Raw genomic sequence first — 10810 nt, forward strand, 5'->3', positions numbered from 1 at the left:
GCCGAACGGGGGGCTATTGAAAAAAAAACAAAAAACGTTTCGGCGCGGGACAACCCCTTTAAGCCAGAAAACCCCTTTGGGTGTAGGCTGTGTCTGGTACTGCAGCTGGGCCCTATTAAATAAGCCATATCCAACAGTCTGTGGGCCAGAGTGTCGCTGGGGGGAAATGCAATAAATTTATTACAGTATGACAATTTTTACATTTCGCATACTAAAAGTTTCTCAGCCTCCGGTCACACAATGACCCGAACCTTCCTTGGCTTCCATTTTGAATTCTCTCTACTAGTTATAGATCTTGTGTAGCAATAGGCCACTACTTTTCCTCTGGTACCAAGTCCTCAAGGCCAGAGATTATAATTCCCCGACCTCCATTGGGACAGAGTTTTGAGGCCGGGGTGGTGGACACACAACAGGCAGCTCTGTCCCTTTATAGGCCCACATCTAAACACCCTCCCGATGTCGCACCACCTCTACACTTATCTGAGCTTCTAGGACACGGCTCAGTCTCTTCTGTGCTTGCGGTTTGACTTTTTCTTGGCGTCTTTGTCTTCATCCATACCCTTGTCTTCATTATTTAAGACTTTCTTCTTTCTCTTTCTTGATCTTTCTTCTTCTTCCACACTTCCATCATTTTCCTCAGCAACCTTCCACTTCTTCAGATTTGACTGTTCCTCTTCAGCACATGTTGTGTCCTCTTCAGCCTTGGCCAACTCTTCTTCGTCTTCTGTTTTTTTATTTTTCTTCTTTTTCCTCCTCTTAGACTTTCTTGCCTCCTCTTCTGCATTTTCATATGCTTTGTCCTCCTTTTCACGCCTGGACTCTCCATCTTCTGTGGGACTGTTGACCATGATGGACTCTTCACCCTCCGTTTTCCTCTTTTTCTTCTTTGCAGGTCTGGTGTTTTCCACTTCTGCCGAAAAACAGTTTTTGTGGTCGCCGAGGATCTCTACTTCTTCAGCCACCTCTACGTTATCTCGAACTTTGCTCCTCTTTTTCTTCTTTGAGGTGACTGTATCTTCCTCCATAGAAGGAACATGGTTTTGGTCATGACTAGTGGGTACATATTCCTCCACTCCCTTCTTGTGCTTCTTTTTCTTCTTCTTTGGTATTTTGCTATCAGCTGGATTGTCCTTTTCTTCCCTCTTTTTGTTTTTAGCCCTGCTCTTCTCACCATCTAGCTCTTCAGGACTTGCCTTATGTGGTTGCAGCTTTGTCTCCTTCTTGCCGTACTTCTCCATAAATGCTCTCTCCTGCTCTTCAATTCTAGATAGTTTGGCACTCATCGTCAATCCGTGCCTCGCTCCTCTGTGGAGACAGAAAGCAAAACATTGACTTGCAGCTCAACAGATTTCCTCTATTGACACCATTAATGATAGTCTCAAACTACACCTTCACTAGAGAGCTGATGAACCTACTTGTGAGCTGTCCGGCCACCGCAGATCCTCACGAGGTCTTCATCAGACAACCTATTTGAAAGCCAAAAGTTTACAGGTTAATGCCCAAGAGAGAGTGTGGAAGCAGCGCCATTCTAGCCTTTGCTGGAGGTCATATATGGAGGAGCCCCCCCCCCTAGCGGTTTTCTCATTGTCACAGGATAGCAAAGGAGTGCGTATTTGTTTCAAATAAAGTTGTGTAGAAGATTTCCAAATACTGCGCCCACAAAATGACCCTCTAAGACTTGATTTGGGAAGCAGAACATAGTGTACACTATACAGATCTAGTGTGCTATCCTTTAAGCACAGCTCTGCTACATCTGCAATGCAGACTGTCCAGTACCTTTAAGCCAAGCTACTTTCTTTGCATAGTATGGCCGCCGCCATTCATATAGGGGAGCTGGCCTAAGTCACAACTCATTTACTCAGTAGCACCTAATGCGGGATGTGTTACCACTACTGCATCGGTATGTAGATCCGTCTAGGACTATCTGCAACACAAACCGATCACATAATCCCTTTCAGCACTGCTGCTTACCTATCTATAGGCTTAAGTTTCGGTCCCCCAACTGCAGACTCTGGGAATGGAGCTTACTGGGATAGGCCCCCCTTTAAATCTAAAAGGGCTCAATGACCTATCACATGATATTTAACCCTTTCCAATCCATTTATTTTTTCTCACCCATTCTCCCCAGCTCCAAATAAATTGGAGCTCGGGAGAATGGGTGAGAAAAATACATTTTCCCTGCACCCTCCTGAACTGAGTTCAGGAGGGTGCAGGGAGGGACCTGCTTACCTGTCTGGCGTCTTCTGCATTCTCCTTCTCCCTTCCGACTCAGCGATCATCTGACCGCTGGGGTCAGGTGGCACATGGCGGTCACATGATCGCTGGGTCGGGAGACAGAAGGAGAATGCGGAAGACGCCGGTCAGGTAAGCAGGTCCTCCCACAGTGCAGGCTCCCGGCTCGGCATTCATGTGACCGCCGGGGGTCGGGTAACACCGGCGGTCACATGATCGCCGGCCGGAATCTCTATGCATTACATAGCGCTAATTGAGCGCTATGTAATGTGTAAAGGAAAAGGCAGAAAGGGTTAAAAACCAGTGCTGACCATTTAGAGCAGCATGTAGTGTGCATCAGGTAATCAGAAGCAGTGTGGCCATCCTGACCTGCCTGAGACTGGATTGTCACCATCATGACGGAACAATACCTCTACAGTGCGGGGAACACAAATAATCGGGCAGTCTAGGACAACACACACACGAGCCATCACCGTGTCACAACATACTTTGTCGCAGATGATAAGTCGAATTTTAAATCCTCATCTTCGCTGCTGCTGCTGCTGCTGTCATCTGAAGAAGACGATTTTTCCACCAGCTCCTCCCCACCTGAGGTCAGTGTGGCCGACTGCGAAGACCATGCAACAGAAAACAAAGGGTTACGCCACCGCTCCACAATATAGATCACTGCGGCAGATGCTTTATACTCCATTTACATCCAAAGCTGCCGACGGCATAGAGGTGGTCATTGGTTGCTCCATGTTTCAGCTTAGCGCGTCAAAAAGAGGAGGAGCTTTGCTAAGTAGGTGGGGCCTAATTCTACTTTAAATCAACTTCCGCCAGCATTGTAAGGGCACACGCGTATTTTTCACATACGTAATACGCCTTGCTAAAAGCCCATTGATTTCTATATAGGCTACGGGGGATTTAACGTACACAGATAATATGCGGTACATATTTTATCCCCCGTATGGTTTCACACAAGGGCAAGCGGAAAGCACAGGGAGAAGAACGCATCTGGACCTCGTTAGGATAATTAGCCTTTTATTCCACGTGTGAACTGGCCCTGCCTGCACAGGACGTACAGTACTCTGCGCCGATACGCACGCAAATCTACCTCAAAAACCTTGTTCATGTGCAAAACCGTTGCACCGCGGCGAGTGTTTTTGCGCATACCGCGATCTGAGTAAGCTCTGAGGGGGTTTTCACGTGGAACAATTTATTGGTCACGCAAGCGAGTGATGACGAAAGTGCATCACGGCCCGATATCACGCTCTCCGTCAATGTCAAAACCACTTTGCAGCGGAGTATCTCTCATTGTTTTCAATGGGAGACCTTGCCTTGCATGCACCTAGCATGTGGTGTGATGCTGCCGCCGGCCCCATTGGAAGCAATAGGCGCTGTGATGTGAGAGCACGCTCCAAGATCGAGCATGCCGTACTTAAACTAAATACGCATGCTTAAATTAATTTGCGGACGCCCCTGTCTACCCACGGGCGGTTTGATTTGCAGATATCCCGTGCGGGTTCCAAAAATCAAACGCGCCCGTGGACATTAGTCCTTATAATTTGTTTAAAATGTTTCTGCAGGCCCCAGCAAGAGAGGAGTCCAATTTACTCTTAGAGTGCTGCTAGCCCCGCCCATCAGCCCTGATTGGCAGTCTGCTAGTTACTACACTGCAGGGCTACTGGGTCCCCGTAACTATAGTGGACTCATCTCTTGCTGGGACAGGCAAAACCATGCTGAAAATTCTTAAAAACCACTGCACTTTACTGCCTAAGTGACACACCGCTGACATCAGCATGTCTGTCCCTGCTTTATATTGCCCTCTGAGGACAGCAGAAAGTACATGATCGGCTCCCTTTAAGTATTGCGGTATTTTGCAGGTAGTCTATTAAGCCATTCCATAGGCAGAGCTTAATAGGCAAACAGCCATGACAGATCGGAGGACCTTCACAAGGCTCTCAAGTTGCCCTGACAAAAGAACAGCATCTCGTAATCTCTTTGCAGGAGCAGGAGACCCCTCCATTGGGCTATTAAAAGGGAACCTCCCATTCATCTCCATGGAAGAGTACATGCACAGAGCAGACTAAAGAAAGTTACGCTGCTGGAGTGGACTTTGGGGGAAGATACAGCAAATCCAGGGCCCAATCCATTGTGTACGTTCATCGTGCTGAGAATTTGCATTCATTTTTGATTATTTCTCATATAATAAGCATCTTCCTCGGAGACGAACCTTAATGAAGCGTCCGTACAGCATGTTAGTGCTCAGCATTGCCTTCCGAGGCTTCTTGTTGGACACGGCGCCATCATCTTCAGAGAGTTTCTTAACCGTAACACCATCCTGAAGACAAAACAGCTGCAGCTAGTTAATTGTGACACTGTCACTTTAAATATATCAGAACACTGTAGAAACGATACGACAAGCTTTATTTACAGATAGAACGGCAGGGACCGTCCCTTTAAGACTGTATGAAGATGACGGAATGGTTCGCACATCCTCTCACCTGATTGGGCTCCACCGCGATGCTGGAAGCGGTTTTATTGAACACATGATCCCACCAATGGAAAGTGAACTGCTCTGCGGAGTTATGTCCCACCTACAGGGCGAGATTCAGGGGGCATCACTATAATGGCTCGTAAGAGGGTCCTCAAGAATATTGGAATGTAAAACATTTAATCAGTTCAGGGGTGCAAAGATCTTGTTCTACTGGGGACCCCTCCTCCCATTCCCACGGAGAACCTCGCCGCCGCCGCCTCCTCCTGCTCCAGGCATCGGGCACAATCCCCATGGAATCGGCGTGTGTCGGGGCACTAGTGTCATGATTAGGGTCCTCAGTATCCCACTGTAAGAGGACAACATGCCTGGAGGAGGGAGGTATTAGTGTATCTTGACTCCACCAGGAAGTACTGCTGGAGACCACAGTAACAGCCTGGTGACGCACCCTGTACATGATTGGCTGCTGAGAAAGCTTCCTGGGAGGTCCTGTCAGCCCACTGGAATTCTCCCGTCCCTGCTCCCTCCACACAGTTCTGCTCTCCGCTGCAGCTGTCACTTTTCTTTCCCAGGGCCCCCGAGCTCACCGCTGCAAGTATAGGAGCTCCTGGCAGGCCAGTATACTTCTGCCGTCCCTGCTCCTGGGCCACAGTTGTCCTCCCCGCTGCTGCTCTCACTGCGTCATGTCTCCCCGTGGCAGCCGAGATTTACGCTCCGCTGCTGTAAGTATAGCAGCCTCCCCAGGTGTAAGGCTTGCTGACCTGTGCTGATGTGTGTTTCCCAGCCGTTCACCGCCGCTCCCCGCTGTGCATCTCCCGAGTGCCGGCGGCATCACGTGTAGTGTATGGAGCCGCAGCGGCGGCAGGACACTGTAGTCCAGCGCCTTTCCGCTGCTGCTCATACCCGCTGTACGTCTCCCTTCTGTCCGCAGCCAGTGTTTGCCATGGGGACATGGAAGGGGGACGGCAGCTACAGGGAGACAGATTCTGCAGCTGCTGTACACATATTTGCCTGCCCAGGAGGGTTATGTAAACCTACATGTACAGTAATCCGTAACCCTAACACCGCAGCCCTGGCTACAATCTCTACACAGCGTGCTCCTAGGACTTTACAGAAATGACCCTATCAGGAGCTAGGGGTGCGAGAGAGGCGTTGCTCCTGTCAAACCCCTAGCTTCCGGTGGAGTCAAGATACACTAATACCAAGGAGGGGTTCCCTAGGAGAATTGGACCCCAATGGCCAAAAAAAGAGGAGGATGAGGAGGGAGTCTCTATGTGAATTGGGCCTCCATGCCTGGAGGAAGAGGAGGATGTGGAAGGGTCCTCTGTGGTATTTGGGCCGCCATGTCAGGAGGAGTAGAAAGAGTCCCCCATGGGAATTGGGCACCCATGCCTGGAGAAAAAGGAGGAGGGGGCTCCTGTGGAAATGCTCACAAGGGACCCCTCCTCCAGGCTTCGGGGACCACCCCCTCAGAGACTGTGCGTCAGGGCAGTATCTTAGCATCATGATGCCACCATTGTGAGGACCATTGTATCAGGCATCATAGCACTGTGACCCTACAAGAGGAGGGCATACACGGGCGCCCCTTACCCCTGCTGTGTCACACTTCACTTTCACTTTAATGGCTTCAGATATCCCATCCTCACGTTTTCCAAGACCTTTTCCTGAAGAGAAGAAGAGCACAGATGGTAAAACGCACCAACATCTACACAAAACGGCGCAGGTGAAATATCCAATTATTCTTGGGGGCCTTTACTACTGATGATCTGTCCCCAGGATAGTCACCAATATCTGACTGGCGAGGGCACTGAGCAGGTGACCCCTGCCAATCAGCTGATCATCGGTCCCACTATCAGTGTCGACAGTGCTGGACGCAGATAGCGCCGTCCTGATGGCAGCGGCCCCAGAGCTAAATAGCAGGAGTCATACCAAAGGGTGTGAAGACTTTTGCAAAATGCTAGTTTTACATTTTTTACATAGATTTCTACCATTCCGTCGTCACTTTGTCATTATGGGGAAAACTGGAGATTTCTTTCTAATTTTCACAAGAATCCGTAAAAAAAAGTGAGGGAGTCTGAAGACTTTCCAACCTTTACTGGCAGAGAGCGAGGATTACCTTCCGTCCAGCCGTGCCGCTGCATGTGTTCTTCTGCAAACTTCAAGCCTGCGCTCTTCATGCTAGACGGGGCGTCCATGTCTGGTTCACTGGTCAGCGACCGGCCCGTCTACGAGGAAGGATGACATCACGGAATATTATACCGTACAGAACCGACCACAAATCTGCCCTGGGCTACAACAGGGCGAGCCATGTGACACTACAACTCCCAGCACACCATGATGTGGGCCATGGAAATAAGAGACGCCAGTCAGCCTACCCGCCCCATTCTATAGTCTAATAGCAATATGCATGGAAAGTGTCAGCAGGCAGGGGAAGGAATCCGCTATGTGTAAGGAAAGCGTCAGCAGGCAGGGGAAGGAATCCGCTATGTGTAAGGAAAGCGTCAGCAGGCAGGGGAAGGAATCCGCTATGTGTAAGGAAAGTGTCAGCAGGCAGGGGAAGGAATCCGCTATGTGTAAGGAAAGTGTCAGCAGGCAGGGGAAGGAATCCGCTATGTGTAAGGAAAGCGTCAGCAGGCAGGGGAAGGAATCCGCTATGTGTAAGGAAAGCGTCAGCAGGCAGGGGAAGGAATCCGCTATGTGTAAGGAAAGCGTCAGCAGGCAGGGGAAGGAATCCGCTATGTGTAGGGAAAGCGTCAGCAGGCAGGGGAAGGAATCCGCTATGTGTAGGGAAAGCGTCAGCAGGCAGGGGAAGGAATCCGCTATGTGTAAGGAAAGCGTCAGCAGGCAGGGGAAGGAATCCGCTATGTGTAAGGAAAGCGTCAGCAGGCAGGGGAAGGAATCCGCTGTGTGTAAGGAAAGCGTCAGCAGGCAGGGGAAGGAATCCGCTATGTGTAAGGAAAGCGTCAGCAGGCAGGGGAAGGAATCCGCTATGTGTAGGGAAAGCGTCAGCAGGCAGGGGAAGGAATCCGCTATGTGTAAGGAAAGTGTCAGCAGGCAGGGGAAGGAATCCGCTATGTGTAAGGAAAGTGTCAGCAGGCAGGGGAAGGAATCCGCTATGTGTAAGGAAAGTGTCAGCAGGCAGGGGAAGGAATCCGCTATGTGTAAGGAAAGCGTCAGCAGGCAGGGGAAGGAATCCGCTGTGTGTAAGGAAAGCGTCAGCAGGCAGGGGAAGGAATCCGCTGTGTGTAAGGAAAGCGTCAGCAGGCAGGGGAAGGAATCCGCTGTGTGTAAGGAAAGCGTCAGCGGTCAGGGGAAGGAATCCGCTGTGTGTAAGGAAAGCGTCAGCGGTCAGGGGAAGGAATCCGCTGTGTGTAAGGAAAGCGTCAGCAGGCAGGGGAAGGAATCCGCTATGTGTAAGGAAAGTGTCAGCAGGCAGGGGAAGGAATCCGCTATGTGTAAGGAAAGCGTCAGCGGGCAGGGGAAGGAATCCGCTATGTGTAAGGAAAGCGTCAGCGGGCAGGGGAAGGAATCCGCTATGTGTAAGGAAAGCGTCAGCGGGCAGGGGAAGGAATCCGCTATGTGTAAGGAAAGCGTCAGCGGGCAGGGGAAGGAATCCGCTATGTGCAAGGAAAGCGTCAGCGGGCAGGGGAAGGAATCCGCTATGTGCAAGGAAAGCGTCAGCGGGCAGGGGAAGGAATCCGCTATGTGTAAGGAAAGCGTCAGCGGGCAGGGGAAGGAATCCGCTATGTGTAAGGAAAGCGTCAGCGGGCAGGGGAAGGAATCCGCTATGTGTAAGGAAAGCGTCAGCGGGCAGGGGAAGGAATCCGCTATGTGTAAGGAAAGCGTCAGCGGGCAGGGGAAGGAATCCGCTATGTGTAAGGAAAGCGTCAGCGGGCAGGGGAAGGAATCCGCTATGTGTAAGGAAAGCGTCAGCGGGCAGGGGAAGGAATCCGCTATGTGTAAGGAAAGCGTCAGCGGGCAGGGGAAGGAATCCGCTATGTGTAAGGAAAGCGTCAGCGGGCAGGGGAAGGAATCGGCTATGTGTAAGGAAAGCGTCAGCGGGCAGGGGAAGGAATCGGCTATGTGTAAGGAAAGCGTCAGCGGGCAGGGGAAGGAATCCGCTATGTGTAAGGAAAGCGTCAGCGGGCAGGGGAAGGAATCCGCTATGTGTAAGGAAAGCGTCAGCAGGCGGGGGAAGGAATCCGCTGTGTGTAAGGAAAGCGTCAGCAAGCAGGGGAAGGAATCCGCTATGTGTAAGGAAAGCGTCAGCGGGCGGGGGAAGGAATCCGCTATGTGTAAGGAAAGCGGCAGCAGGCAGGGGAAGGAATCCGCTATGTGTAAGGAAAGCGTCAGCAGGCAGGGGAAGGAATCCGCTATGTGTAAGGAAAGCGTCAGCAGGCAGGGGAAGGAATCCGCTACGTGTAAGGAAATCGTCAGCAGGCAGAGGAAGGAATCCGCTATGTGTAAGGAAAGCGTCAGCAGGCACGGGAAGGAATCCGCTATGTGTAAGGAAAGCGTCAGCGGGCAGGGGAAGGAATCCGCTATGTGTAAGGAAAGCGTCCGCAGGCAGGGGAAGGAATCCGCTGTGTGTAAGGAAAGCGTCCGCAGGCAGGGGAAGGAATCCGCTATGTGTAAGGAAAGCGTCAGTGGGCAGGGGAAGGAATCCGCTATGTGTAAGGAAAGCGTCAGCAGGCGGGGGAAGGGATCTGCTGTGTGTAAGTAAGGCGTCAGCAGGCGGGGGAAGGAATCCGCTATGTGTAAGGAAAGCGTCGGCAGGCAGGGGAAGGAATCCGCTATGTGTAAGGAAAGCGTCGGCAGGCAGGGGAAGGAATCCGCTATGTGTAAGGAAAGCGTCGGCAGGCAGGGGACGGAATCCGCTATGTGTAAGGAAAGCGTCGGCAGGCAGGGGAAGGAATCCGCTATGTTTAAGGAAAGCGTCGGCAGGCAGGGGAAGGAATCTGTCATGTTTAAGGAAAGCGTCAGCAGGCGGGGGAAGGAATCCGCTATGTGTAAGGAAACCGTCAGCAGGCAGGGGAAGGAATCCGCTATGTGTAAGGAAAGTGTCAGCAGGCGGGGGAAGGAATCCGCTATGTGTAAGGAAACCGTCAGCAGGCGGGGGAAGGAATCCGCTGTGTGTAAGGAAAGCGTCAGCAGGCAGAGACAATCTTACATATACATGGAAGTCAGAAGCAGTAATGATAACGACGGGACACATATAGAAGGAGCAGTAATAACCGTATGCATGCAGTTACACACTCTGCAGTCTCCCAGGTGGCGGCGCTATAGGTGGACACGCTAGAATTCAGGACTCGGCCGGCGTGGAGCGCTCTGTGGGCGCCGCCATCTTTCCGGAAGTGACGTCATCCGCCCGCTGAGCTATCCAGTGTCTCCCTGTATACCACGTGTCCAGCTGCGCTGGTGACGTCACAAGCCTGGCTCGCCCTAAGCTACAGCTGAGACCAGAACTTCAGGTGAAAGACAAACTAGGGGGCGCTCCACCGGACTGGTGGGAGATCAACATAGACAGGGCTTTCTGTATGGAGACTTCATGTTACATTGTGTCATCATTTCTCCTCCCCTTTGGACGCATCACATGGGCGAGTGCGAAATCGCTTGTGTGAATGTAAATCCGTTGGTCAATCGCACGCCTGATGTCTGACCGGATCGCTATCGCAGATATCACGTCCGCATATCGGTCAGAGATATTTGCACTGGTATCGCGTTGCGTTTTTCCACGCGATTGCAATGTATTTTGCAAGAAAACGCCTCCCATCTCTGCACGTGCCGCTGTAACATCCATGAAACACGGGAAAACCACGTTATATCTACAGTGAAAATAAAAATCATGAAAAATCGCATCATCACGCAAGGTCGATGCAATTATTTTTTACATTTTTGCAAGTGTGATACCGTTCTGGGTTTCTGCGCCCAATATCACACTCCCCGCAACGCGACCGTTCGAAGGCGGCCGTATATTGATTGTCTGAGCCCGACCTATATGGCGAGTGACCGCAGATACAGGTGGGGCATATCAGTATCGGACTGGGGGATGTATTACCGGTGTAAGGCGCTGTAGTCTGCCCCCCAGTATATATGGTGGTG

At 51.2% G+C, this 10810-nt stretch overlaps 1 protein-coding gene across 2 annotated transcripts; it reads right to left on the reverse strand.

Annotated features, from left to right (window-relative positions):
• Positions 1–153: 153 nt before the first annotated feature.
• Positions 154–10068, reverse strand: LOC136633408 (G patch domain-containing protein 4). Of its 2 annotated transcripts, none has more exons than XM_066609122.1 (8): positions 9965–10068; positions 6825–6933; positions 6299–6372; positions 4719–4811; positions 4448–4555; positions 2721–2839; positions 1416–1466; positions 154–1305 (listed from the first exon to the last, which is right to left on the reverse strand). In XM_066609122.1, the coding sequence occupies exons 2-8, from the start codon at positions 6901–6903 to the stop codon at positions 501–503; spliced, it is 1329 nt and encodes a 442-aa protein (XP_066465219.1). In that variant the 5' UTR covers positions 6904–6933; positions 9965–10068; the 3' UTR covers positions 154–500. The 2 variants fall into 2 exon arrangements, with proteins under 2 accessions (XP_066465219.1, XP_066465217.1); XM_066609120.1 differs by having other exon boundaries at positions 9944–10062.
• Between the last annotated feature and the right edge of the window lie 742 nt (positions 10069–10810).

Source organism: Eleutherodactylus coqui, chromosome 6, assembly GCF_035609145.1.
Source record: "Eleutherodactylus coqui strain aEleCoq1 chromosome 6, aEleCoq1.hap1, whole genome shotgun sequence".
Classification (NCBI taxonomy): domain Eukaryota; kingdom Metazoa; phylum Chordata; class Amphibia; order Anura; family Eleutherodactylidae; genus Eleutherodactylus; species Eleutherodactylus coqui.